Raw genomic sequence first — 26,138 nt, forward strand, 5'->3', positions numbered from 1 at the left:
TGAATCTAATTGACAATATTGTAATTTTGCATTTTCTCAGTTTAAGAGTATTAATAGAGATAAACTAATGGTAAACTGAACTGACTGACCCAGAGGCTTGACTGGTCAATCATTCAGTTAAAACGTAGCTTAGTATAAGACGAGATACTCATGCAGAATATAAATCAAACACATAAGATGTTTACCCAGTTCGATACAGTGTGTATCTACATCTGGGAAACGATCATCGAGGCGTCCAATCCACTAAATCATAATCCAATGTACAAAGGTAGAGAAACAGTAATCTCACCAAAGTGCCCCACACAAGGTCAGTACCCAGTCTACAAAGGTTTAGTGGATTGTTGAAGTCGGAGAGCCACGCATGCAGAAGTCTAATTCAATTGGAGAGCTAACTCTGATGCAGTCCGCTTCACTGACGCAGTCCCACGTTGTTCCCACAACTGAGTGATCTAAGCGTCCTTTCGTTTAAGCAACGTTCTTTCTTCTCAAGTTCTTCATCAGAATCACCAAGAACTTAATGTCTTCAAAGATTAATATTCCTGTGTAGCATAGAGGATTTTCGTCTTTTTCAACGTAACCCTAATTCTTGATCGAATGAGGGTACTTATACTTCCTTGGTAAGAACACTCTCCAAAAAATATCTTTGATTGTAGATGGTAGGACGATTTTTGTGAAGAATAAAATCTTTCAGATTCGGTCCATACCTTCCAAGCTGATCCGCTGATATTCTTTCCAAAACTGTCTTCACAAACCGTGTTCAGCATTTTGGAAACATCTCCCTTTAACAGATCTTCCGTGGCAGTGCGTCTGTTGAAAGTACTGATCAATCAGTCTTCTATAAGAACAAACAGACACCAAACTAAACCCTATATTAATTTGCCATAATAATATTGCCAATTATATGTTGGGGTTTTGAACAAAATAAAACACTAACAAATATGATTTAGCAACAAGTTAGATATATGAACTTGAATGTCATGAAAGATTAAGGCAAGTACATTAAGCAAAATAATATTTTTTATTTAAAAAAGAATATGAGAAATAGATGTGAATAATCATGTTTTTCGTTTTTCTATTATTTGTGTAGTAGATAAGAAAAATAAGAGAAGTATGAAAAATGAAACAAAAAAATTTGAAAAATAGAAAGGCCCATCATAAGTTTGAACCCCAAACTTAAGGACCCCCCTCACGTTAATTACCTTAGAGATTTGTGAAAAAAGAGGTAAATTGCATGACGTGTCTTGGTGGTGCAGTGATATGAGTTTTTGCAGTAATTCTGGTATCCCATATCTTGCGGGACTCAACCATGTGTACTTGTTGAATATTATCCCAAACTCATTATTTCATTCACCAAGCTATGCCCCGGGATACTAACCCGATCGAGTTAATACCCAATTTGGTCTCTCGACTATTAGGATTTCGATTCACCACTTTAGTCTTCAACTTACAAACATTCTTAATTCCATCCCTAACTATGCAATTTTTACCTAAAATAATCATTGCTTCAAACCAAAATAGTCTTGATTGAGGAACATTTTGGTTAATAATTGCATAGTTAAAGATTAAATTGAACAAGTTTAGAAGTCCGAGAGTAAAATGGCGAAATTTTAATAATCGAGGGACCAAATCGGGTATTAACTCCATCATTACATTACGACTGATCTTTTGCCATAACACACGTGTTTGCTTACTGATGGTGGAGTTGTAGTTGTTCATTGAAATCAGCCACTTTAATAAAGTAAAAGATTTAATTTTGAGAGTATTATTGACATTCCTTATTCATTAAAGATCGAAAATTACTAGTACAGTGTATGGAGAGAATGTAGCAAATATCCCCAAACATTATCATTGAGGCAGGGTAAACAACAATGAGTTAAATTCTATCTATTATCTTCTTGGTTTAAATCGATTAGCTATGAATAATCTAAGTTAATTTACTACAGAAAATAAAAAAATACTCGATCATTTATAAAGTAGTATCTGTTCGATATTTTTTCAAACATTTTCAGTTCAAAAAAGCCACACATTTAAAATGATCACACTAGTTGGCTACTTCATAGTATTTAAAAAGCACATAACATAAATTCATGGGGTAAATTAAAATCATTTTTAGAAATTTAATGAGGAATATAATGTATTATTAATGTTGCTTTTACTGTTGATACATTATTATTATTTATTAGTGGAGGTAAACTTTTTGGATTGGGATATTTTTCATAACCCCATTAAAATTATATGATGTGAGTGCTTCAATTCACTATGTTTGTCTTGCATTTTCTCATGTCTCCTCAAAAAACCAGAAAATCATTTGACTAGTGGCACTGAATTTGGCTGAGGAATCATAGAAGACGAGGAACAAAGCCATGAAATATCTCAACCATACTATAAATACCGGTGGCCTAATGCAGAAGGGATCAAGCTAAGCTTATATATACACTTTCTTGTGTTTTCAAAAGTATGGCTAAGAATGAAAACACAATTGTTGGGTTTAATTTGTTCTTCGCCTCCCTGCTTTTCTTCCTCAATCCTACCACCTCGGCATTGTTAGAAACCAAAGTCAGTGATGCCAGCAATCCTACTAGTTTTGAATTGACTCGTTTCATAGATACTTAATTAGCTTGATAGATGATTTTCCCTTATTTTTCTTGTCAACAGGCTTACATTGTGTATATGGGAGCGAGGCAGCATGATGATATAGAGCTTATCACATCTACCCATCATCATATGCTAGCTACTGTACTTGGAAGGTATATATGCTTAATTGCATTCTATTCTTCGATCAGAGATATATTCCCTTTTAATTTCTTGCTAATTTGATTATATTTAAGAAACTCCATCTGTTAGCAATATTTTTCATGGTTCACCTAATGCAGCCAAGAAGCAGCAGCGGATTCAATGATTTACAGCTACAGGCATGGCTTCTCTGGTTTTGCAGCCATGATGACCAAATCCCAAGCTCAAACCATTGCAGGTGTGTGTATATAAAGGCCCTGTTTGGTAACATAGTTAGCTTATCAGTTGATTTCGGCTTATTCGATCACTATTAGTTGTTTGACTTGGTTAAACAATCAATATGAGCGGTTGATTAATTAGCTTTTTATAACAGTTATTGCTCCAAAACACTAAAATTCAAAAAGCTAGCGCTACAACAGTTTTTTCGATCAGTTTTTTTGAGAAAGTCATTTTGTATGTAATCAACTATCAGCTAATAGTTAATTTACCAAACATCTTTCTACAATCAACTAATGTTATCAACTAGTCAAACCAACTAACACAATCAGCTAACAACTATCTATTTACCAAACACCCCCTTTATGTTTTCAGACTTACCTGGTGTTGTTAAAGTGATGCGTAATTACAAGTACAAGCTGCAAACAACCAGGAGTTGGGATTATTTGGGCCTATCATTCAACTCTGCCAATAATAATAATCTCCTGCATGATACTAAGATGGGTGATGGTATCATTGTTGCTGTTTTTGATTCAGGTACTCATATTTTGTTTGCAGTAAGTATGTATTAACTTGATCAAACCAAGTGTTTGAATAGCATAAATTAAATTTCTAATGCAACAATTCCATTTCCTATATATATATATGGCAGGAGTGACACCAGAAAATGAGGCCTACAATGATAAAGGACTAGGCCCAATTCCTTCAAAGTGGAAGGGCTACTGTGAGTCCGGGCAGAAGTTCAACCCCAAGAAGCATTGCAACAGAAAACTAATCGGAGCTCGATACTTCATCAATGGCCACCTGGCCGAGATAGGGCAGCAGCCTGGAAACACTACAGGAATCGACGACTACATCTCTCCGAGGGACAGTGATGGGCATGGCACCCACACTTCCAGCACTGCAACAGCTTCCCCAGTCCACAATGTGAGTTATAAAGGCCTGGGTTTAGGCACACTAAGGGGGGGCGCCCCTCGGGCTAGGCTGGCTATTTACAAGATCGGATGGGATGGTGGGATTGCGGCTGCTGATGCTCTAAAGGCCTTCGACCAAGCCATTCATGATGGAGTTGATGTGATATCTGCTTCCTTTGGGCAACCTGTGCCTTTATACTCCGAAGTAGACCCTCAAGATTCAATCAACTATGGATCCTTCCATGCAGTTGCACATGGAATCAGCGTCGTCGCTTCTGCAGGGAACGACGGGCCTGGTGCTCAATCTGTGAGTAATGGGGAGCCCTGGGTTTTAACTGTTGCTGGTAGTACACCTGATAGAGCTTTCCCTACACCAATCACACTTGGAAATGCTCAAATCTTTATGGTACCTAAATTCTCTTCTCTGACAACACTACAAAGACAACAGTTATGCACTACAAGAAAAATGCACATTTCTACACTTAGCTTAGAAAATTAAACACTACAAAGACAACAGTTTTAAACTTCTGCTAACTTAACTCATATGTGCAGGGTGAATCGTTGTTCTATGGGAACGATACGGGCCTTGTTAGCTTGATTTACACTGAACCAGATACAGATATTTCACAGAACAATTCTTGGCTAGCTGGAACTGTGCTGTTGTATTTTGTGGGGCAGCAGGATATAAGTCATGAGTTTCTTAGGGAAACTGTGAAAGGAGCTGGTGGATTGGGAGTAATTTTGTTTCAAGAGACCTATTCTCTGCTTGATTTTTACAATAGCGACTTCCCATTGATACAAGTAGGTTATGAGATTGGAACTAAAATACTTCTCTATCTTCGCTCTACAAGGTACATATATCCTTATCAGAAACCTTTTAAAGTTAATATTTAAGATTATACGTACTAATGGCATTAGAAGTACAAACAGTGATCCAAAAGTGCGCCTAAGCCCAACAAAAACTCATATCGGTAAGCCAATCTCGACTGTTGTAGGAAAGTATTCATCCCGCGGCCCTTACACTTTAGCTCCAGAGTTACTCAAGGCCAGTATCATCTCATTATTTGCTTTTCTTGGCTTAATTAGTTGAGGAGGCTAGCTAGCTTATGGGCTTAGTACCATTACTTTTACTTACAGCCGGATATAGCAGCTCCAGGAACAAATATATTGGCTGCGTATATTCCTGATGATCCGACTGTGCCAAGTGCATATAACTTTCTTTCTGGAACATCTATGGCTACCCCACATGTGGCAGGAATAGTTGCCTTGCTCAAATCTGTCCATCCAGATTGGTCTCCTGCTGCTATCAAATCCGCAATTGTCACAACAGGTTGGTTTGCTTACTCAGTCCTATGGAGTGTTTGGTAAATAGCTGATTGGGTTAGTGGGTTTGACTAGTTATAACATTAGCGGATTGTAGAAAAATGTTTGATAAATTGACTGTTAGTTGATAACTGATTACATACAAAAGGCCCTGTTTGGTAAAATGGCTGTTAGCTGATTGTGTTAATTAGATGATATAAATAGTTGATAACATTAGCTGATTGTAGAAAAGTGTTTGGTAAATTAACTATTAGGTATAATTTCTTTTGTCAAAAAGCTAATTGAAAAAGTTGCTTGAAGTAACTTTTTGAATTTTAGCCTTTTGGAGTTGCAAAAAGCTAATTAACCAAACATTTATATTGATATTTTAACTAAATCAAACAATTAATAGTGGTCAAATAAGCCAAAATTGACCTAAGGCCAATTTTTTACCAAACAGGGCCAAAATGATTTTCTCAAAAAATTGATCAAAAAAGCTGTTTTAAATGGCTTTTTGAATTTTTGTATTTTGAAGCAATAAGCTGTTACAAAAAGTTAATCAATCAAATACTCATATTGGTTGTTTAACCAAGTCAAACAGCTAATAATGGTTATACAAGCCAAAATTGACTAATAGGTTAACTATTTTACCAAACAGGGCCATCATGTTTCTCAAAAGTACTTGTTCATCTGGTGTGTTTTTGTTTTTCTTTTAATTAAATAAATTTTGTGTTTACAGCATGGACGACTGACCCAATTTCTGGGCAACCAATATTTAGTGAGGGACCAACAAAGAGTAAAATGGCAGATGCATTTGATTATGGAGGAGGGATCATAAATCCCAACAAAGCAAGACATCCAGGCCTCATTTATGACATGGGAACAAAAGATTATATTCACTATCTTTGTGCCGTGGGATATGAAACTAGTGCCATTAGCAAACTTGTTGGACAACCCATTTCTTGCCCTAGAGGGGTTTCCATTCTCAATATGAACTTTCCATCCATAACTATACCAAACCTAAAAGAATCAGTTACCCTTAAGAGAACCGTGACGAATGTTGGACTTACAAATTCTATATATAAAGTTATAATTGAAGCTCCAAAGGGAATAAATGTAGCAGTAAAGCCAGCCACCCTAGTATTTGGCCCCAAGGTAAAGAAGATCTCATTTACAGTGACAATTTCCACAACCTATCGCTTCAACACTGGATATTCTTTCGGAAGCTTAACTTGGAACGATGGGGTGCATAACGTGAGAATTCCTATATCTGTCAAGGTTGCTTACTAAATTCAGAGTAAATGTAATGTATGTTTCAAGAATAACTTAAGATGAAGGTATCCATTGCCTTGGATACTTTAAGTGTTGAAGTTTGTTGTTTGAGGCATGCTAGAGCCAAAATTGTACTTTTGAAAGCGAAAAATAAGAGCATCTTCAATTCTTATGGAATCATGCTATGCATTCTTACTAAAACCACTCCTTATTCGATATTAACTCGTGGTGGATCAACCAACGAACGATTAGAAGTCGTGGATCCATCAGTGTGATTGAAACATATTATTGTTAAACGATCAAATATACAGCAAACACATTATGCATTTGTTATCTCATTGCTCACCAAATCCATCTGGCTAAGCGCGGGATGGTTCTCTGATTGGCTCGGCCTCAATAGGCTCCAACTTCTCAACTTTCCCATTTCCCTTTGGAATAATAAGGCCATAACCCCCGGCTCGTCTTCTGTAGACAATGTTAATCTCCCCTGCAGAAGAAGGGATATGGCTAAACACTGAGGGCCAATGCATCATTCAAAGAACAGAAACATCTATCAAATCCACTTACCGGTTTCCTCATTCCTAAAGCCATAGAAGTCATGATCCACATTCTCTAGCTGCTCGATTGCTTCAGCAACCGTCAAAGGTGGCATGTCGAAGTACTTTTTCCGGACAACCTGAGAAAAGGATTAATAGTGCAACAGTTTAACGCCTAGAAGCTAACTTCTGTTACAATGCAGTATCTGTTCATAACTACTTTCTCAACCGCCTGTTCATAACTACTTTCTCAACCTACTAAAGCACAACGAGTCAATACCGCCTGTTCATAACTACTTTCTCAACCTACTAAAGCACAACGAGTCAATATCTCCTCCACTGAAGCTCGAACCCACAACCAGTCAATACCGCCTGTTCATAACTACTTTCTCAACCTACTAAAGCACAACGAGTCAATATCTCCTCCACTGAAGCTCGAACCCACAACCTCCCATATGAGAGAGCAACTTGATGCCACTAGACCACAAAGTCCTTGGCAACAAGCACTATAACCACCAAGTTTTTCCTTAAAAAATCTATACAAGCCTCTGGCCCATGCCATTTCATAGCTGAAGATAGTATTTGACATTCAATATTCAATTTGAATATTAACTTAAAAAGGAAGTTGCTATCAAACTATATGTAACTATGTAAGTGACCACCAATTGAGTAATAAGGAAAGATGGTAATAGTCAAAAAATCACGAAACCATAATCCAAAGTGTAGTCAATACAAAATGAACAAACGGTAATCTGACCTCATCAATGAAGCCCTCATCTTTGTCTTGTTCCTCTTCTACTAGAGGAAGTGGCTCCAAAGCTTCTTCCTCTGCTAGTACAACCGGATCCCGAACCTTCTGTCTGTCAAAGCCCTTCATATGCCGACCATGATCAGAATCTTTCTCCTTAATCTTCCGCAGTTTTCTCTGTATAACTGACGAGACCATGTCCACACTCCCATACAGTGTCTCCGCATCCACCTCTGCACGAACAACTCCATGCTTCTTCGTGTACAAAGTCACCTACAGTTCACCAAGCTGATTTTAAGTATAACAGCAAATAAACAACCCATACAAATTGACACTACTTAAAGGCAAGACTTTTAGTCTTTTACAAAACTGGCTTCATACCTCAGATCTTTGAACTTTTGGGCCTTTCCCAAACTCGCCCCCACGAACAGACAACCTAGCATCCACTTCCCTCACCAGATGGCTATGCTTTTGAACTGCCTTACCCAATTTCTCCTCCACATAGCTCCTCACATTAGGTGTTAACTGTAACTCCATAACAATAACTTAACATCTCTTTCAATCAAGAAACATACCAGACAACAGAAAACACATCCATTTCCATTAATTTTTCTCAACAAATTCACTTAATTGGCAGCACAAGTTCTATTCTTTTCAAATAAAACATGTAAATACAGCCATACAGATAATAATTCCATAAAAACCTTCAAAAAGGGCAATTAAATTCTTCAGTAATTTCAAGAAAAAGCGCAAATACAATCGCGGCAAAATATGAGGGAAAAGGGGCATACATACCTCAATGTGTTTGGTTTGGATAATGAGTTTGACGGAAGAGAGAGGGCCATCCCAAGCCATCCGAATCCCCATCGGTTTTCTGGGTGGGACATTACTACTCTCACTGATCTTGAAGCTCGAAGCAAGAAAACTGCTCGAAGAAGACGATAAAAATTTAAGCTTTTTGGATAAAGAGAGCGTTGACGAGGAAGGGGAAGAAGACGGAGAGTAGCAGGAAGAGCAAGAAAACGCTCTAGCGGTTGAAGATATGGAAAGAGTCGCCATTTCTATGACGAGATTTCTTGCGATTGGAACGGATTCCTGGAGGGTTTTGGTAAAATGGATAAAATATTCGAGGAAGAGATGTATACGTGGCAAGGTAATACGTTATCCAGATTTCAGAGTATGGCCAGACACGTGACATAAATATGGGATGTGGTCCCCTTGTAATATCGTACGTTTGTCGGAAGGTTACAGTGCATTGGATCTCTATTATTTGCATTACATTATACGGAGTATACACTAATACACACTATGAATCTATGATATTTTTCAAGGTATAAAATTTTAATTAATAGAAAAGTTCACACTCGCAATTTGAATATATGTTTTAGATGAAATTCGTGTTATGATTTTAGCGACAAAAGACCGCAAGAAGATAAATTAACATAAGTTGTTTATAAGTTATATTTAATTGATTCAAATTAAGAAAGTCATCTTTCACAAAGAACATTCGTAATTATTAAGTTGTCCAAACAATTGATTGGGATCGCCCCAATTTATTATAAAACTATTATAAGAAGACGCTCATTACATTACATATTTATATAATTTACTCAAAGCCTCCAAAGTGAACATTTGAATTAAGTCGTTCTATAGTCTCTGAATAGAGTACCAAGTTGTGCTCATATGCTACATTGTAGTATTGTACTCCGTACTAATGATTGCCTATGAGGGTGTTCAATGGTAATCACATCAACTAAGGTTGGAGTCAGAAAAAATCATATCAGGGTCAAATTTTATAACAAAAATTTACAATGTCAACCAATTACCAATATCAGTATCAATTATATTAAATAATTCAATATCATTATATATATTATACATAATTATACTAAGTATTATTGATAATAATTTTTAATAATATTTTGTGTAATTATGTATGAAATACATAATTATATGAGCACTGGCGCCGATCGATACTGTATAATTTTTCACATGATACAATATATTATAATAATTGTACTTTTACCTAAATATTGATTGTCACTCTTTTATCAAATAAAAGTTATCAATTATTTTGTTGACAACAATTCTTTTAGATAATAAAAATAAAGCATATACCTCAAATTTGGAGATTTTTGAATGTTAAATTATATACTTAATATATATCATGTATTCTTTTAAAAAAAATTATATGTCATGTATTATTGAAATATTCAAAAAAGAAATAAACTAATAAAGAAAGAATAATAGATTTGACTACTTGATATTTTTCTTTTTATTTGGTGAATTTAGACTTTAATATATATATATATATATATATATATATATATATATATATATATATATATATATATATGTGTGTGTGGGGAGGGGGGGGGGGAAGGGAGCAGGCGCCAAAATAGCTTCCAGTGCGGTTTGACGCACATTAAGCATTAAACTGACGCACTTTAAGTACACGACACATGCACATTAAGCACACAAACAAAACACTTTAAGAACACAAATCACACATCTTAAGAACACCAACCACACACCTTAAGCACATAACAAAGCACCTTAAGAACACAAATCAAGCACCTAAGGTTTTAAAATGATTCACTTTAAGTTTCACATAATTGACGCACCTTAAGCATACAAATCACACACCTTAAGATGAAAATAACACACATTAAGAAGGAAACTCACACACCTAAGTTTCAGCAACTAGCACATTAAGCACAAGCTCACGCACCTTAAACACAAAACTCACGCACCTTAAGCACAAAACTCATGCACATTAAGCATAAAACTCACGCACCTATTCAATCACTACTACCATTAAGTACACAACCCCACACACCTTAAGCACAAATCTCACGCACCTTATATACAAAACTCACACACCTTACTCACAAAAATCATGCACCTTATATTTGACATAAATGTAAAAAATTATCAAAATGTCACCACATTTTTTATTTAATTTTAATAATCTAAACGTTGATTTAAGCACCCTCAACCGCACAGGAACTCATATATATATATATATATATATATATATATATATATACTTATTACAACTTGTTTTGGTGGGCCCTTACACAGCCACTTGCCTCTACCCCTAACATCAACATCATCATAACATATTTTTAAGGTGTTAAGTCGGGATATGATGTTTCATATGAAATTTGATCTTATATATATAGCATACATAATTATACTAAGTATTATTGTTAATCATTTGTAATAATATTTTGTATAATTATGTATGAAATACATAATTATACGAGTATTAGTGCTCATCGATACTTTATAATTTTACACATTACACAATATATATATTATAATTATTATACTTTTATTTAAATATTGTTTGTCACTCTTTTATCAAATAAAAATTATCAATTATTTTGTTGACAATAATTTTTTAGATAATTAAATGATCTTCATTTTACTGATTAACTTAATATTTAAAATGTTAAGAGATGAAGACGAAACTCAGAATCACAAATTAAATAACTAATATTAACATTGTTTTTTTAGTTTCTTAACTAATCTTTTGGATTAGCACATATGCATCCTAAAAATGTAAGTAAATAATAAAAACATATAATAAATCATTAATCAATTAATTAATTAATAAAAATAAAGCATATATACCTCAAATTTAGAGATTTTTTTATGTTAAATTAGATAATTAATATATGTCATGTGTTATTGAAATATTGAAAAAAAAGAATTAAATTAATGAAGAAAGAATAATAAATTTGAATACTTGATTTTTTTTCTTTTTATTCGGTGAATTTAGAATTTAATATATATTTTGGACTTATTTAATATATACACCATATAATTTTATTTAAAAAAAAAAATTAAGAGAGATTAAAAGAATCTTTTTAGTCCTACTATGTATATAATTTTATTTATTACACACACTCACATGTATACTTATTTTACAAATTTTTTGTGGGCCCTTACACAACTACTTACCCCTAACATCAACATTGTCATAACATATTTTTAAGGTGTTAAGTCAGGATATGATACATTCAAAAAAAAAAAAGTCAGGATATGATATTTCATATGAAATTTGGTCTTTAGATTTTTTTGTTATAGGCATCCGATGTAGAATGGCCATCTCGTCACATTATCTGATCTAATCCACTAACCTCCCTCCATATAATACCGTAAAGAATATTACATAAACACCGCAAAATGAATATGATATTTTTCCATTATAAAGAATAAAATATTTTGTGAATGATGAAAGAAAATTTAATGTGAATTTGATACTTAATTTAAAGATTTCGTATAAATCAATGAAAAATGTGATTTTAGTCATTAAAATATTTCCCACTAATTGTTTAAGTCCATACCTTTTTGTTATTATAATGTACCTTAATTTTCAAAATATTGAAGTTTTAGTTTCTAAAGCAACAAAATTGTTAGACTCTATTAGGTTCTTACTTCTTCTTCTTTTTTAGTATTACTGACTTTATTACAATGTAGTATCTGTCTATACATAATTTCTCAACATATTAAAGCACAAAGAGTTTAAGGCTTTTACTTAGTATATGCGTATTTTAGTAGTTTGTATGCTTATTCTTTAATTATAAACTTCTTCAATTTGTCAAGGACGACTTTGTAGTCTAGTGGCACTAAGTTGCTCTTTCATATGGAAAGTTGGAAGCAGTATTGGAAAGAAGTGATGGTGCTCTCAAACCAACATACATCGGAAGAACAGGATAGAAAGGGGGGAGGATGATCCGTTGCAACCGATTTAATTGTGTGTGGGACTAAATTTAGAATTGTCACCAAAGACAATGGACCTCTAGTAAAATTAGCTTCACAATATTTCATAACAATATTTCATATCATAGGCCGGGTAACTTCAATCGAGTTTGTCTGGACAATTGGTTTAGTAATCACAACGTTACAAATTTAACTCATTATAGGAGTTGATTGACCTTCTCAATTTAAACTGCAACTCATTGTGATCCTTTCGTCTTTTGTCAGATAGGATCATAAGGCGATTTTCACTCAAAGCACACACTCAAATAACAGTTGTGGACTTTCATGTAAATTAAAATATTTCACATCACGAATATGCTTCTTACTTAAAATTACATGCTTATATTATTAAATTATACCGACTTTAGGAAAAGAATAATACAAACAAATTATTTATGTTAATTAGCCTGATTTATAATAAGTACCAAAACATTTCATCCACAAAGTGTTAGATAAGATTAGTTCATGTGATATTATTGTATTAATATAATATTAACCCAACAAAGTTCCAACACGGAAGCAAACATTTCTTATACATTGTCTGTGATTGGATAAGGCGTCTATATATATATATTTTTTAAATATTAATTCGAGGACGAAATTTTTTAAAAGAGAGAAAAAAAGAAAAAAAAAAGTTACGCCCACAGGTCATAGGTGAGACCACAGAATCACTAGTCTAATACTTCGTACCACACAAAACAAATCTTTTTAAATTTGTGACATAAAAAAATGATTTTACGTTTTTATTATTTTGTGACATTTAAAAAAAAAATTCTAAACAAGTTAATATAATCAAAATATCTTTATTCTTCAGTTAAATTTGTAAGTTGTTAACTTGGTTATCACAATGTCACAAATTTAACTTTCAACAAGAGTATTGTATTAGTCTCCTTGATCTGAGCCAGTATGAATAACTTAGATTAGTTTACCTCCTTATAATCTTTTACTGGTTAAAATCGTAAGGCAGAGTTTACCTCCTTGAACCGATCAACTATATATAATTTATACTAAGTAATTGTGAGATTTTTTGTAAATTTAAAAAAAATGAAGATATTTGTTAGGCGTAGAAAAACGTTAGTTGCCACTTGCCAAGTTTGAAATTGTTGATTAAGGAATAAGATGGAACGCAGCACAACCACAAAGATTGAATATTTGAATCGCATATTATCTTCCAGCATCGCAGCATACGATTCCTCTCTGGTTGTTTCCAGATTTGTCTATCAAAAGTCCAATGCCCTTATAATAATATATAAATTTTGATAATTTTAAAACCGAGAAAATAAATAAATATAATTTGACTGTAATTAAGATATTTTATTTAAAAAATTAGGAAAACTCAGAGAGCTATCTTTAAAGGAAAACCAAAGATAGCGTTTGACAGCTCCGAAGCCACAAACGAAAGATCTAAAGTGGATGTCCCACGTGTCAAACTCCTATCCATCAAACCTTAAATCCGGAATCAAAATATCTCCGGGGCGGGGTCCACGGGGCAAAAATATCTCGTATTAGAAAATGGAAACATATGGCCATATGGGGTTGACATTATTTTCCTTTAAAAATAAAATAAAATAAGATTTAAGGTGAACCCAACAACCTAAAAAAAAGGACCAATGACTTTTGCTTTTTAGATCGGAAGGCAAGAGGAGCTGACGTGGCCAATCGGGGCCGTACACATGAGCCTGGCAGATATTTTGTGCCATATCTTTCTGTAATAATTACGATTTCCCAAAGCGTGATCGGTAGCCATTGGATGGGAGGCGGTTAAAGGGAGACTTTGATTTTCCACCGTCGGATTACTGCACCACCAAAATGCGGAGATATTTTTTTAGTTTTTAGGGAAGAAAATGGTGCTTTGTACGCTTGAGTCTAGACAGACAGCATAGTCTTTCGATTATCTTTCGATTCTTCTGAGAACCCATTATAGAGAAAGTACTAGGTTTGGGTTTTCCGGTTGAGGAAAATGGGCGAAGTAGTGGTGAGCGGCGAGGGCGGCGCCGCCGCAATGGAGCTGGAAGTTCTAGAAACAGAGGAGGTGGAAGTGGCGGAGGTTGGGCAGAGGAAGGCTGAGGAAAGAGATGGGTTGGTGAGGTGGGAGAGATTCTTGCCGAAGATGGTGCTCAGAGTGTTGTTGGTGGAATCTGATGATTCTACCAGGCAGATTATTGCCGCTCTTCTCAGAAAATGCAACTATAGAGGTTAATTTTTCAATTATTGCAAGATTGTTGTTTATGTTTAAATGAAGTTATTATTATAATAGGAATAGGAATAATTCATCTGGTATGGGTAAGAAATTTAGGGTTTCTGGAAAGATCTGAATTTTGAAAATCTTGTGGTTTTGCAGTTGCTGCAGTTCCTGATGGTTTAAAGGCATGGGAGGTGCTAAAAGGGCGGCCAAGAAATGTAGACCTCATATTGACAGAAGTTGATCTGCCATCGATCTCTGGATATGCTCTTCTTACCCTAATTATGGAGCATGAAATCTGCAAAAACATTCCTGTTATAAGTATGCTTCAGAACTACTTCTACTTATTTAATTAGTATTACCAGCAGAAATGGTGTTCATAAACCCATAACTTACCTGCTATGCTACCTCGATTTACAGTGATGTCTGCATACGATTCGGTTAGCACAGTCTACAGATGCATGTTGAGAGGCGCAGCAGATTTTCTTGTCAAGCCCGTAAGGAAAAACGAGCTCAGGAACTTGTGGCAGCATGTATGGAGGAGACAAGCTGTAAGCAAATCGATAGCCTGTCGAGTTTAAACTTTCCTCCAAACTTCCTTTTTTTCGGGGAGGATCTCATTTTCTTTTCGGTTTTTCTTTTTTTGGTCTCTCAGACAAGCAAAAGCGGGCAAGGACCTGGGGATGAGAGCGTTGCGCAATTGAAGGTTGAAGCCACAGCTGAAAACAATGATTTTAGTAATCATTCGAGTGGGTATAAGGCTTGTATTGAAAGGAACAGAGAATGCATTGAAAAAGGAAGTGATGCTCAGGTACCACATATTGAAAGTAGTATTCAATTCATTTTAGCCGTAGGATGTTTCTTTGATTCCTTGATCATGGTCTACTGTTTTAACATGTGAGATTGTCTGTTTCCGATATGTGTGCAGAGTTCTTGTACTAAGCCAGAGATGGAGACTGGAGAAGAAAACACGAAACATATCCAGGAATTTGGACAGCCGGATTGGAACAAACCTCGTCCAGTTGATGCAGATATGCAGAAGGAAGAGCAACATCGCAATCCCAGTGATCAAGTGGAAGGTAATGTTGTTTGACTGTTTTTCGTGAATCCTATGATGTTCTTTCTGTTACACTAGCTGCTGAAGTGATAGTGTCTGACTTCTTAGATGTTCTTACAGGCACATCTAATGACAATTGCTGTCATCTTCAAGTGATTGGTCAAGCTTCGGGTGAAGATCCTGCGACCATGAATTCTTCTAAACGCGCCATTGATTTGATTGGGACCTTTGATAATCACGGAATATGCACTTATGTTTCTGGTTCGAATATTAGTCCAAACAACAAGGTCGATTCTCCACCGCCACTCGAGCTTTCCTTGACAAGGTATCCTAGTGGCTCTGTCAACCAATTTCCAGATGAGAAGCACAAGTTAAACCATTCAGATGCATCAGCCTTTACTCGGTGAGTTTTCTTGCATTCTTGGCACGATATCTTTGGAAACATTGGAAGTTGCCTAACACGCAAGAAACGTGTATGCAGGTATGTGAGCAAGGGGGTGCAGCCACAGCCCCAGCCCCGAGACTTGATATCCCCGAACACTCGTAATGAACACAAAGAAAGCGAAACTGACTCTGATAAGCGCTTGTCTGTTCACAATTCTGATCCAACAGCAAGCTCTCACAGACTTGTTCCACCGACAAATTTTGAATCTGGGCAGGCTGAAACTCGACTTCCATCCCCCGGGCAGAGAGTATTGAGTGCCCCGATTCCAGTAAGAGGTGTGAGGTTTGAGGGGCTAAGTAATGCCTACACCTTCATGACATCTCCAATGCAGAGTCCTGGATCAGCTGGCCATCAGAATTCTCCGCGCCAGGCAAACACATTTCATCGCTTGAATCATCAAACTATAAATTCTCAGCAGTGTCACAGGGTAATTGAGCAGAATGTCAATACTGTCTCCACTCAGACCGAGTACAGACAAGGTTATCAGTCAGAACCTGACCGGGGACATTTTTCTTCTGCTACTGATCAAAGCGCAAATAGCAGCCTGTGCAATGGTGTTGTCAACTGCCATTACAATGGTGGTGGGAGCAATGGCAGAATCCCGGTTACAATGATCAAATCTACAGCAGAGTATAGGAACGACGAAGCTTCTGCTGTTCAAGATGCAAACTCTCAGAGGTCACAAAGAGAAGCTGCACTCAACAAATTTCGCTTGAAGAGGAAAGACAGATGTTATGAGAAAAAGGTATGCTATAGACTATAGTTTCGAAAAAGAAAAAGAAGAAACTCACATGCTATTTCTTCATATGTTATCATTGTTGGACAAAAAGACTGACCAATCTTTGGATTTCGACACAGGTAAGATACGAAAGCAGGAAAAAACTTGCAGAGCAACGTCCACGAGTGAAGGGACAATTTGTTCGTCAATTGCCAAGTGAACCACCACCAGGAGACACATAAGCCGGTTAGCAATACAAATCATCAGCACAGCTTGTTTCAATGAAGGAGAGAACAGACCATATAATAAGGCAGTCCAGCTCTTGAAACTCCCGTCATGCCAGGTCCGGGGAAAGGGCAGTTACCAGTTACCAGTTACCACCCTCGATGTTATATAACAACAGCATGTACTTGCTTGGAGTTGCCAGAATATTGTATATTTGTTTTGCAAGGGTTCCCATGTCAGTATAGGTTTGCTGTATAGACGAGCTTTCGGATTGACACATAGGCTAGCCTCTAGTTAGAATATGGATATTGTCGTTGGAGTTGTTCTTTCATTCGTTGCTAACTTGACTACTGCATGTAACTCTAATCCGATGATGTATCATACTGAAACCTTATAGATCAGCACTTGTTAGCCAGAATTTGAACAGTTATATTTGTTTTTCAAAATAAATAACTCTAATCTGATGAGGTTCTGCTTTGAGCTTCTTGCATCAAGGTGATGCTTCAAATCAAGTTTAAAATCCTCAAGGTAGCTCAGTTCGACTAAGCATTATTTGTAAACAACAAAATGTGTATAGAAACAGCAGAATGCCTGCACAATATACTATAGAACTACACGATTTACTTCAAAAGCCCATTTGTAGAACCCCGCACCAATCACAATAAACTTTTCCTACAACCACAGACACTGTACAAGCTGCAGTTTAAACATTGCAAGAATTGTGTAAAGATTGAAACTTTAATGTATTGGTATGGATCACGTGAATACAGTGTGGAGTTGATGGGTAAAATACAGCACATCTTTCCCCATTTTGGCATTTTCCTTTATAAGTATGCAGAAATAGACCACCAAGTCAGACATAATTACATGTTTCATATGATACATATAATATAAGCCACAGACATGGGAAAAGAGAAACAAACCATCAAAGCAAATAATGAAAAGTGACAGAAGAGTTGAAAGTGGAACAAAAACAAATCTTGATTTCATTTAAGGTGCAAGTATATAGACATTACAAGTATAGAGTATATCATGTTTGCTCAGACAACTTCACAAGCCCAGAAAAGACAATAGAGAAAGCACATATTGGCATATATACTCAGTGAAACTCTGAACCACTAACTATAAATGTCGTCCAAAATTCAATCTTGGAAGGAGAGTCACAACAAACTCACCAACCCTCGTCAGTGAGCATCAAACTGAATATGAATCAACCCATTTCCAGTAATGCTTTTTACACGAAACTGCTCCTGCTGCAACTCCTTTATCATCAAAACCCTCATATTCTTCAGACTCTTCCGTGCAGAATTCCCCTTCAGGGAGACCTTCCACTGTGGCATCTATGGTGTGCAGAACATAGCAAGCGGGCAATCCCGGGTAGGAAGCTGAAACCCTCTCCTCCACCTTCTTTACATAAGAATTGGGCACAATTCTCACAATGCTATTAAGCTCAGAATTTCCGGCAATTATGGACCCGAGCTCTTCTTTGATTGCCCGGAAAACTGCAGAATCGACAGTCTCGCCGGGTTTCATTTTCTCCGATAAGGGTCGGGACCGGTTCCGAACATTACCGTTCGACAATTCCTGGTGCGATTCGACGAGGACTTTGTTGTCTTTCCCGATGACCCGGACGACCACGACTTCCACGGTGCGGATAGGAGGCGTGGAGTCAGCCAACGAGGTTTCGCCCTCGGAGATCTCGAGCCAGAGGTTGTTAACGTTCTTGGTGCCGGGCTTGACGCCCCAAGAAGCGAAAGAATCGGAGGGCAAACGCGGCTTCAGCCAATCGGAAAGGGACTGCGGGTTCGGGAAGGGGAGGTTAGGGTTTCTGAGACGATTCGATGAGGGCAGGGACATGGTGGGGATTTTGAGGAACCTGCGAGGGTTGAGAGGGAAAGAAACGAGTGGGGAAAGCTTCTGGAGAATGTTGTTAGCTGGATTTGAAGGAGAGAGGAGAATGAAGACAGAGAGAGCGGTGAAGATGAAGTCAGGGACAAAGGCGGGCTTCCTGAGAAGGTGGTGCTGCGGCGGAGCTGATGGCGGCGTCGGTCGCGGCGTCTGCGGCGGAGGCATGTCAACTAGCAACAAACAGCGGCGTAAATGTGCAGTGAAACGGATAAAGTACAGAGAGGGGTTTGGCCATGGAGAGCGAATCCACAGTTTTGGGGAGTTTGAGGAATTGAAGGCTGAGAATCGCCGATGGTTAAGGATCATATGATCAAAAGATCTTAAATTCCTCAAAAGATTATGCGGAATATTGTAAAAGTCAATTCTATTTTATGGGAATTCTTTTTTATTATAAAGACGTACGACTCTACATTATGACTCATGATCCTAGTCTCCTTATAATTCCTACTTTCTATTCTAATTTCTCTATAATTCCAATTTCTCTGACATATATATTTTCAGTCTGTACAGTTATTATACAGTTCATTCAATACAGTTTTATATCGTTCTCATATGGTATAAGTTAGCTAGGGTTTATAATAATTATTATTGTTGTCATTAATAATAATTATTACCGTAGCAGCAGCCGATGGCATCGAACTAGGATACACCATATGAGAAGCGGTCTAGTCAGCAACGTGGTTTTAAAGTTCAGTGTCAAATTTGTGATGGTTTCGACCACACGGGCGCCAATTGTTTTCGACGCTTTGACGAACAGTGTCAAATTTGTAATGGTTTTAGTTACACGGGAGCCAACTGTTTTCGGCGCTACGATGAACAGTGTCAAATTTGTAATGGTTTCGGTCACACGAGAGCCAATTGTTTTCGGCGTTATTCAGGGGCTCTGGGTTCTCATGCTTATTTGGTGTTTCAGAATAGCTTGGGTGCTAAAACCTCGTCAAATTCTCATACTTGGGTTCCGAATACTGGAGCCACAAATCATGCAACTCCAGACATAGATGCCCTTTCTACCTCGGAGAAGTACACTGGTAATGACACTTTACGTGTCAGTGATATGGGCATGTCTATTAGTCGTGTTGGTCATGCTACATTTAATACCCCTTCTAGGTCTTTTACAATGTCCGATATATTGCATGTTCCTGGTCTGTCTACCTCTTTATTATCTGTTCAACATTTTGCTACAAATAATAATGTGTTCTTTGAGTTTCATCATTCTTTTTTTTCGATATCACCACAAAGGAAATCATCCTACTAGGCAGTAGTTCGGGTGGCCTATACACTTTTCCTGTTCCAAGTTCGTCTCCTTTCGCGTTTCTCTCCGCTCGTGCTTCCGCTTGGTTTGGCATGATCGTTTAGGTCATCCTCATCAGCGTGTCCTTAGTCAAATTCTTCAGTCTTGTTCGGTTAGTGGCTCTAGTCGTACTATTCATTGTAATTCTAGTTTATGTTCAGCGTGTCAATTGGAAAAATCTGCATGTTTTCCTTTGGCACGTGTTGAGTCTAATAGTTCAGATGTTCTTGATTTGATATACATTGATATTTGGGGACTAGCTCCTTTGCTATCCTCTAATGGTTATCATTATTTTGTCATCTTTATTGATGATTATTCTCGTTACACTTGGTATTTTCCTATGAAGCATAAATATGATCTTTATGTCATATTTGATCAATTTTGTGCTTTAGTTGAGCGCTCATTCAATCGTAAAATCAAGTCCATTCAATCTGATCTAGGAGTTGAATATAAGAAATTACATTCTTTGTTTGTGCAACTAGGCATTAATAATAGGCAGTCATGTGCATACACTCATGAACAAAACGCTCGTGTCGAACGAAATATAGACACATAGTTGAAACGGGTTTAGCTCTCCTAGCCCGTGTCTCTGTTCCATATAAATTTTGGGATTTTGCTTTTGAAACTGCAGTTTATTTAATCAACAAAATGTCATCCGTTGTGTTAAATAACTCCAGTCATTTAAAATTGCATAACTCTCATACTTCATACTCTTTTCTTCGTGTCTTTGGGTGTCTATGTTACCCGTGTCCCAGACCATACAATCGTCACAAAATTTCATATCGATAATCTCCATGTGTCTTCCTATGTTATCCTGTGTCGTTTCGGGGGTATAGGTGCATCAGTGCATGGACTTACAAACTAACAAGATTTATGTGTGTAGACATGTAAGGTTTGATGAGGCAGTATATCCCTCTGCTACTAAAACTAAATTGTAGGCTTCTCAACCGGTACAGACTTATCTGTGGGCTGAATTGGTTCTTTGTCCGAGTGCTACCGTCGTTGCCCCGCCTGAGCAGTCTCATGACAACACCAATGTCGCACCTAGCGGCGACACAGCTGCACCGCCAATGAGCCTGCTAGCCTGCCCGAGCACGAGTCGCATGACCAAGTTGTCCAGCCGACTGCACGGCCTCAGGGCAAACCCATGGCGTCCACCGTTCGGACTCAAGTGATGAGCACTCGGAGTAGGTCACAGGCTCCACCATCAGCTTTAATGGTTCAGGTTTGTCCTTCGGATCCCACTTGTTACACTCATGCAGTTAAGTACCCAGAATAGCGTGAAGCCATAGATCAGGAATTTAATGCGCTCCTTCATAATCAAACATGGTCTCTCGTACCATCACAGGCATGTATGAATATTATTGGATGTAAGTGGGTATTTCGTACAAAACGAAAGACAGATGGCTCCATTGAGAGATATAAGGCAAGACTGGTAGCAAAAGGGTTCAAACAGGTGCCTGTGCAAAATTTCTTTGACACCTTCAGTCCAGTGGTTAAGCCAACTACTGTCAGGTTACTTCTTTCTTTGGCTTTATCATCTGCGTGGACTGTTAGGCAACTTGATCTTCATAATGCCTTTTTAAATGGAAATCTATTTGAAATTGTGTACATGAAGCAACCACCTGGTTGGCTGGTTATATTGATGCTCAATATCCAAATCACATTTGCTTGCTAAAAAGGTCTCTTTACGGATTAAAACCAGCACATAGGGCTTGGTTTAATCGTTTGCACACTTTCTTACTATCTATTGGTTTTGAAGCATAAAAAACGGATGTATCCTTGTTTTACTACTCATAAGGATCTGATTGTGTATATCTGTTAGTTTATGTAGATGATATATTTATGATGGGAAGTAATAAGGATCTAGTTACTCAATTAGTGTCAAAACTTTCTAGTGCATTCAAAAATAGAAATCTTGGTGAACCTGGATTTTTTCTTGGAATTGAGACAGTTAAATGCAATAATGGAATTTTGCTTTCACAACAGAGATACATGAATGACATTCTAAAACGTGCTGGAATGACAGAATGTAAAGAACTATCTACTCCTATTTCTACTTTGAAAACCGTGGTCATTGATACAACATTGTACGATGATCCTACTCAGTACAGGAGTTTGGCTGGTGCATTACAATATTTAACTGTCACTCGTCCTGATCTTTCATTTTCAGTCAATCAGTTGTGTCAACACATGCATGTTCCTACAGTTTCACACTGGGAAAAGTGTTTTGAGGTATGTTAAAGAAACTGTTACTTTTGGTTTACGAGTCAGAAAGTCATCTTCAAGAGAAATTCATGCATTCTCTAATTCTGACTGGGCTGGCTGTCCAGAGGACCGAAAATCTACAAGTGGCTTTGCTGTGTTTCTTGGCTCTAATCTTGTGTCTTGGGTCTGCAAGAAACAAAGAACTGTGGCTAGATCTTCTACTGAGGTTGAATATAAAGCTCTAGCAAATGTTTGTGCTGAGTAACTTGGATCATTTCACTACTGCGTGAGATCAAAGTTCCAGATATCTCTGTCCATAAACTATGGTGTGATAATCTTGGTGCTACTTATATGTGTGCAAATCCCGTCTTCCATGCTCGTACCAAGCACGTTGAGATAGATTTATCACTTTGTTCAAGATAAAGTTGTTACTGGAGATATTCAAGTCAATTTCATCTCAACAAAAGATCAACTTGCAGACATATTCGCAAAAGTTTGCCTAGTCCTAGATTTTCTTTTCTTAGATATAAGCTACAGGTTACTAGCATACCATGTGCATTGATGGGGAGTATTAGAACTAGTATTAGGACTCTATGTATTTGAGTCACATTATGACTCTCTATAATTCTATAATTCATTTTGTATATATTCCCCAATCTATACAGGTATTATATAGTTCAATCAATACAGTTTTATACAATTCTCATCTTCTTTGTCAAAAGTCTAAACTCATTATGGTGATAGAATTTGATCATTCAAACTTCAAACATTTTGCTCCAATTAGATTGCACCACTTTTTCGTGATAAGTTTTAAAATTATATTACTCAATCTCCATTAGATGCGTCAAAATATATATAATAAATAAGTTAAAATTTTAATTGAACTTATTTAAATTTTATAATGACATGATAATAACATTAACTTTTTCCTCATAATGAATGGTGAAAGTTATGGTAAGAACAAACATGACGTTTGGATTAGGTATGACAATTTGATTTAATATTTATTGATGAATCATGATTTTTAATTTTTAATTATAATTTTTTTTATTATAAGAACAAAATATAATGCATATTTGCCCAACTCATAGGCAAATTATTGTGTGGATCATGATCCACACAATGTAATGTGAACTATAATAAAAAGTACATTTTTAATATATTAAATGTACATTATTTTTGTACTGAATATACATTATATAATATAATGTACACTCAGAACAAAAATAATGTACATCCCCTGAATACAATGTATATTATTTTTGTACTGAATGTATATTATTTTACCGTAGACAAAATATGGTCCACAACAATGATTGCAACTCATATGGATGGGCTAGAGTTACTTGAAATCTGCAGGCAATTTATATCCTGCACCACGGTGCGCGTTGCGTAGTGCGCCCAGATGCAAAACGACGTCGTTTCATTTATTATTTTATTTTTTTTGAAATTTCGCTACCTAGTGTTTGGCAGTTAATTTTCTTTAAAAAAAATCTCATGTTCAAAAATGTACGTAATGTTATACTAGAATACACATAATTGTATACATGAATGTACATACTTATATAACAAAATACACATACTCTTTTTTAAAAGATAATACACATAATCTAACATAATACATAATAAACATAAACTTTTAACATAATACACATCAACTCTTAACATAATACACAAAAATTTCCTGATACGGATATACATAATTGTATAAAAAAAATATACATAATTGTATGAAAAATGTACATAGTAAAAAATATACATAATTGTATAAACAAATATACATAATCATGTCAACTTCTTACCGTGCCTCCCAAAACGACGTCATTTTGGAAGGCGCGAGACGCACAGTGCACTATGCGCCGTGGTACAAGGTATAACGATTGATCCTAGCAGCTTCACAGATTGGCCCACAAAAGCTCACCAAAAATTAAGCTTGCAGCAGGGTCATTTCATTAAAATTAAAAAATATGAATATAGTATCTTTTAAAATATTTCAATTTTTGCATTTTAATAATATAGTTTTATACATTAATTAATTTTATCTATTAAAACAACAATTAATAAATAATTTTTTTTTTTAATCAGAATCTACTTCGTTATCAACATTGGGCACCAAGAACCTGTTACCCATCTGTATTGGGTTTGAAAAATAAAGCAGGCCCAATTCTTAAATTGGGTCACAGTTTCTTTACTGAACCTATCACAGGAATAAATTTCGAAAATTATGCTGTGCAACCGAATGCACCTTGCAAGGTGCATACGGTTGCAAAACGGTACCGTTTTGGTTAAAAAAACGCGCGTCCTACTTAAAGAAGAAATCATGTTCGATTCTCGGCAATAACATTTTTATATATCCAGAAATTCATAACTATATATTCAGAAATTCATAACTATATATCCACAAATTCATAACTATATATCCACAGTGAATGAATGAAGTAAAAATCCACAATGAATGAATGAATGAAGTAAAAATCTACAATGAATGAATGAATGAACTAAATATCCACAATGAATGAACTAAATATCCATAATGATTGAACTAAATATCCACAATGAATGAACTAAATATCCATAAATTCATAACTATATATCCAGAAATTCATAACTATCTATCCATAAATTCATAACTATACATCCACAGTGAATGAATGAAGTAAATATCTACAATGAATGAACTAAATATCCATAAATTCATAACTATATATCCACAAATTTATAACTATATATCCAGAAATTTATAACTATATATCCACAATAATGCTATTGCCGAGAATCGAACCTGATTTTTTTTAAGTGGGACGCGCGTTTTTAGTCAAAACGACATCGTTTTGCATCGTATGCACCATGCGCATGATACATTCGGTTGCACAGCATAACTATTGAATAAATTTGGCTTAGGTAATTTCTAAATTTTCTTCCTCCTGTTTCACCGCCAGCCCAACTAGTATGTTTTTGTAATTTAATCTTTATTAGCGATAGCTAACTTGAAACTTTTAAATTTAATGTTCATAATTCGAATTTGGAAAATTATTATGTGGACCAGGGTCTACATTGCAAAGTAAATCACTAAATCCAAGTCCAAAATACACAATTTACCTATTGAATATTCACAATTTTGTAAAAGATAAATTGTGAATATTATGTATGTAAATTGTAAACATTCAGTATGTAAATTATGTATTGTCGATCTGAATCCACCTCGCAAGTTGGACCATGGTCCATGATATAACAATTGTTCGAATTCTCAACTTGAAATCAAAATAGTAATTTGTTTAATTCAAATTTTAGTGTACCTATCGTGTGAATTTTTTTGAAAACCAAAAATTCCTTTATAATCAACGAGGAATTCTGTTACACAGGGAACCACTCAGAAAACGTGGAATACAGTCAAAGAACTCAATTCTATCCTCCTCTATGTAACTAAGAGCTTGTTTGGCCAATAAATGAGTTGTCCCATTATCCCTACGCTGAACGAAACGGAAAGTGACCATAGGCAATTCATGAAGCAGCTCGCGGATCTCTTGCATGATAGACCCAAAAGGTGAGATGTTTTCGTTCGTCGCTACTGCTCGTGTCACCACCTGTGCATCCGTTTCCAAAACCACTCTCC

At 36.1% G+C, this 26,138-nt stretch overlaps 4 protein-coding genes across 4 annotated transcripts; 2 read left to right on the forward strand and 2 right to left on the reverse strand.

Annotated features, from left to right (window-relative positions):
- Window positions 1–2,233: 2,233 nt before the first annotated feature.
- LOC109188909 (subtilisin-like protease SBT3.3) lies at window positions 2,234–6,518 on the forward strand. Its single transcript, XM_019339559.1, has 9 exons — window positions 2,234–2,556; window positions 2,656–2,747; window positions 2,874–2,971; window positions 3,325–3,486; window positions 3,602–4,269; window positions 4,416–4,714; window positions 4,794–4,908; window positions 5,001–5,193; window positions 5,905–6,518. The coding sequence occupies exons 1-9, from the start codon at window positions 2,458–2,460 to the stop codon at window positions 6,453–6,455; spliced, it is 2,277 nt and encodes a 758-aa protein (XP_019195104.1). The 5' UTR covers window positions 2,234–2,457; the 3' UTR covers window positions 6,456–6,518.
- A 104-nt stretch (window positions 6,519–6,622) lies between these two features.
- Window positions 6,623–8,857, reverse strand: LOC109188913 (ribosome-binding factor PSRP1, chloroplastic). The gene is made up of 5 exons (XM_019339566.1): window positions 8,517–8,857; window positions 8,103–8,246; window positions 7,731–7,994; window positions 7,005–7,113; window positions 6,623–6,924 (listed from the first exon to the last, which is right to left on the reverse strand). Exons 1-5 carry the CDS (start codon window positions 8,778–8,780, stop codon window positions 6,797–6,799), a joined length of 909 nt encoding a protein of 302 aa, XP_019195111.1. The 5' UTR covers window positions 8,781–8,857; the 3' UTR covers window positions 6,623–6,796.
- A 5,246-nt stretch (window positions 8,858–14,103) lies between these two features.
- Window positions 14,104–17,568, forward strand: LOC109188916 (two-component response regulator-like APRR5). Its single transcript, XM_019339568.1, has 8 exons — window positions 14,104–14,686; window positions 14,833–14,994; window positions 15,094–15,224; window positions 15,329–15,484; window positions 15,602–15,752; window positions 15,851–16,133; window positions 16,212–16,920; window positions 17,034–17,568. Exons 1-8 carry the CDS (start codon window positions 14,452–14,454, stop codon window positions 17,133–17,135), a joined length of 1,929 nt encoding a protein of 642 aa, XP_019195113.1. The 5' UTR covers window positions 14,104–14,451; the 3' UTR covers window positions 17,136–17,568.
- A 506-nt stretch (window positions 17,569–18,074) lies between these two features.
- Window positions 18,075–19,410, reverse strand: LOC109188919. Its single transcript, XM_019339571.1, has one exon. The coding sequence runs from the start codon at window positions 19,330–19,332 to the stop codon at window positions 18,313–18,315; it is 1,020 nt and encodes a 339-aa protein (XP_019195116.1). The 5' UTR covers window positions 19,333–19,410; the 3' UTR covers window positions 18,075–18,312.
- Between the last annotated feature and the right edge of the window lie 6,728 nt (window positions 19,411–26,138).

This window comes from Ipomoea nil, unplaced genomic scaffold (assembly GCF_001879475.1).
Source record: "Ipomoea nil cultivar Tokyo-kokei standard unplaced genomic scaffold, Asagao_1.1 scaffold1509, whole genome shotgun sequence".
NCBI classification, from domain to species: domain Eukaryota; kingdom Viridiplantae; phylum Streptophyta; class Magnoliopsida; order Solanales; family Convolvulaceae; genus Ipomoea; species Ipomoea nil.

Excerpts from the sequence above, each read along its gene's own strand:
- LOC109188909 (XM_019339559.1), top strand. The coding sequence starts at position 2,458 with ATGGCTAAGAATGAAAACACAATTGTTGGGTTTAATTTGTTCTTCGCC. Across the intron at positions 4,270-4,415 it reads GAAATGCTCAAATCTTTATG|GGTGAATCGTTGTTCTATGG; the intron begins GTACCTAAATTC and ends TCATATGTGCAG. Across the intron at positions 4,909-5,000 it reads TAGCTCCAGAGTTACTCAAG|CCGGATATAGCAGCTCCAGG; the intron begins GCCAGTATCATC and ends TTTTACTTACAG.
- LOC109188913 (XM_019339566.1), bottom strand. The coding sequence starts at position 8,780 with ATGGCGACTCTTTCCATATCTTCAACCGCTAGAGCGTTTTCTTGCTCT. Across the intron at positions 8,247-8,516 it reads TCCAAACCAAACACATTGAG|TTAACACCTAATGTGAGGAG; the intron begins GTATGTATGCCC and ends ATGGAGTTACAG. Across the intron at positions 7,114-7,730 it reads ATGAGGGCTTCATTGATGAG|GTTGTCCGGAAAAAGTACTT; the intron begins GTCAGATTACCG and ends TCCTTTTCTCAG.
- LOC109188916 (XM_019339568.1), top strand. The coding sequence starts at position 14,452 with ATGGGCGAAGTAGTGGTGAGCGGCGAGGGCGGCGCCGCCGCAATGGAG. Across the intron at positions 15,225-15,328 it reads ATGTATGGAGGAGACAAGCT|ACAAGCAAAAGCGGGCAAGG; the intron begins GTAAGCAAATCG and ends TTGGTCTCTCAG. Across the intron at positions 15,485-15,601 it reads AAAAAGGAAGTGATGCTCAG|AGTTCTTGTACTAAGCCAGA; the intron begins GTACCACATATT and ends ATATGTGTGCAG.
- LOC109188919 (XM_019339571.1), bottom strand. The coding sequence starts at position 19,332 with ATGATCCTTAACCATCGGCGATTCTCAGCCTTCAATTCCTCAAACTCC.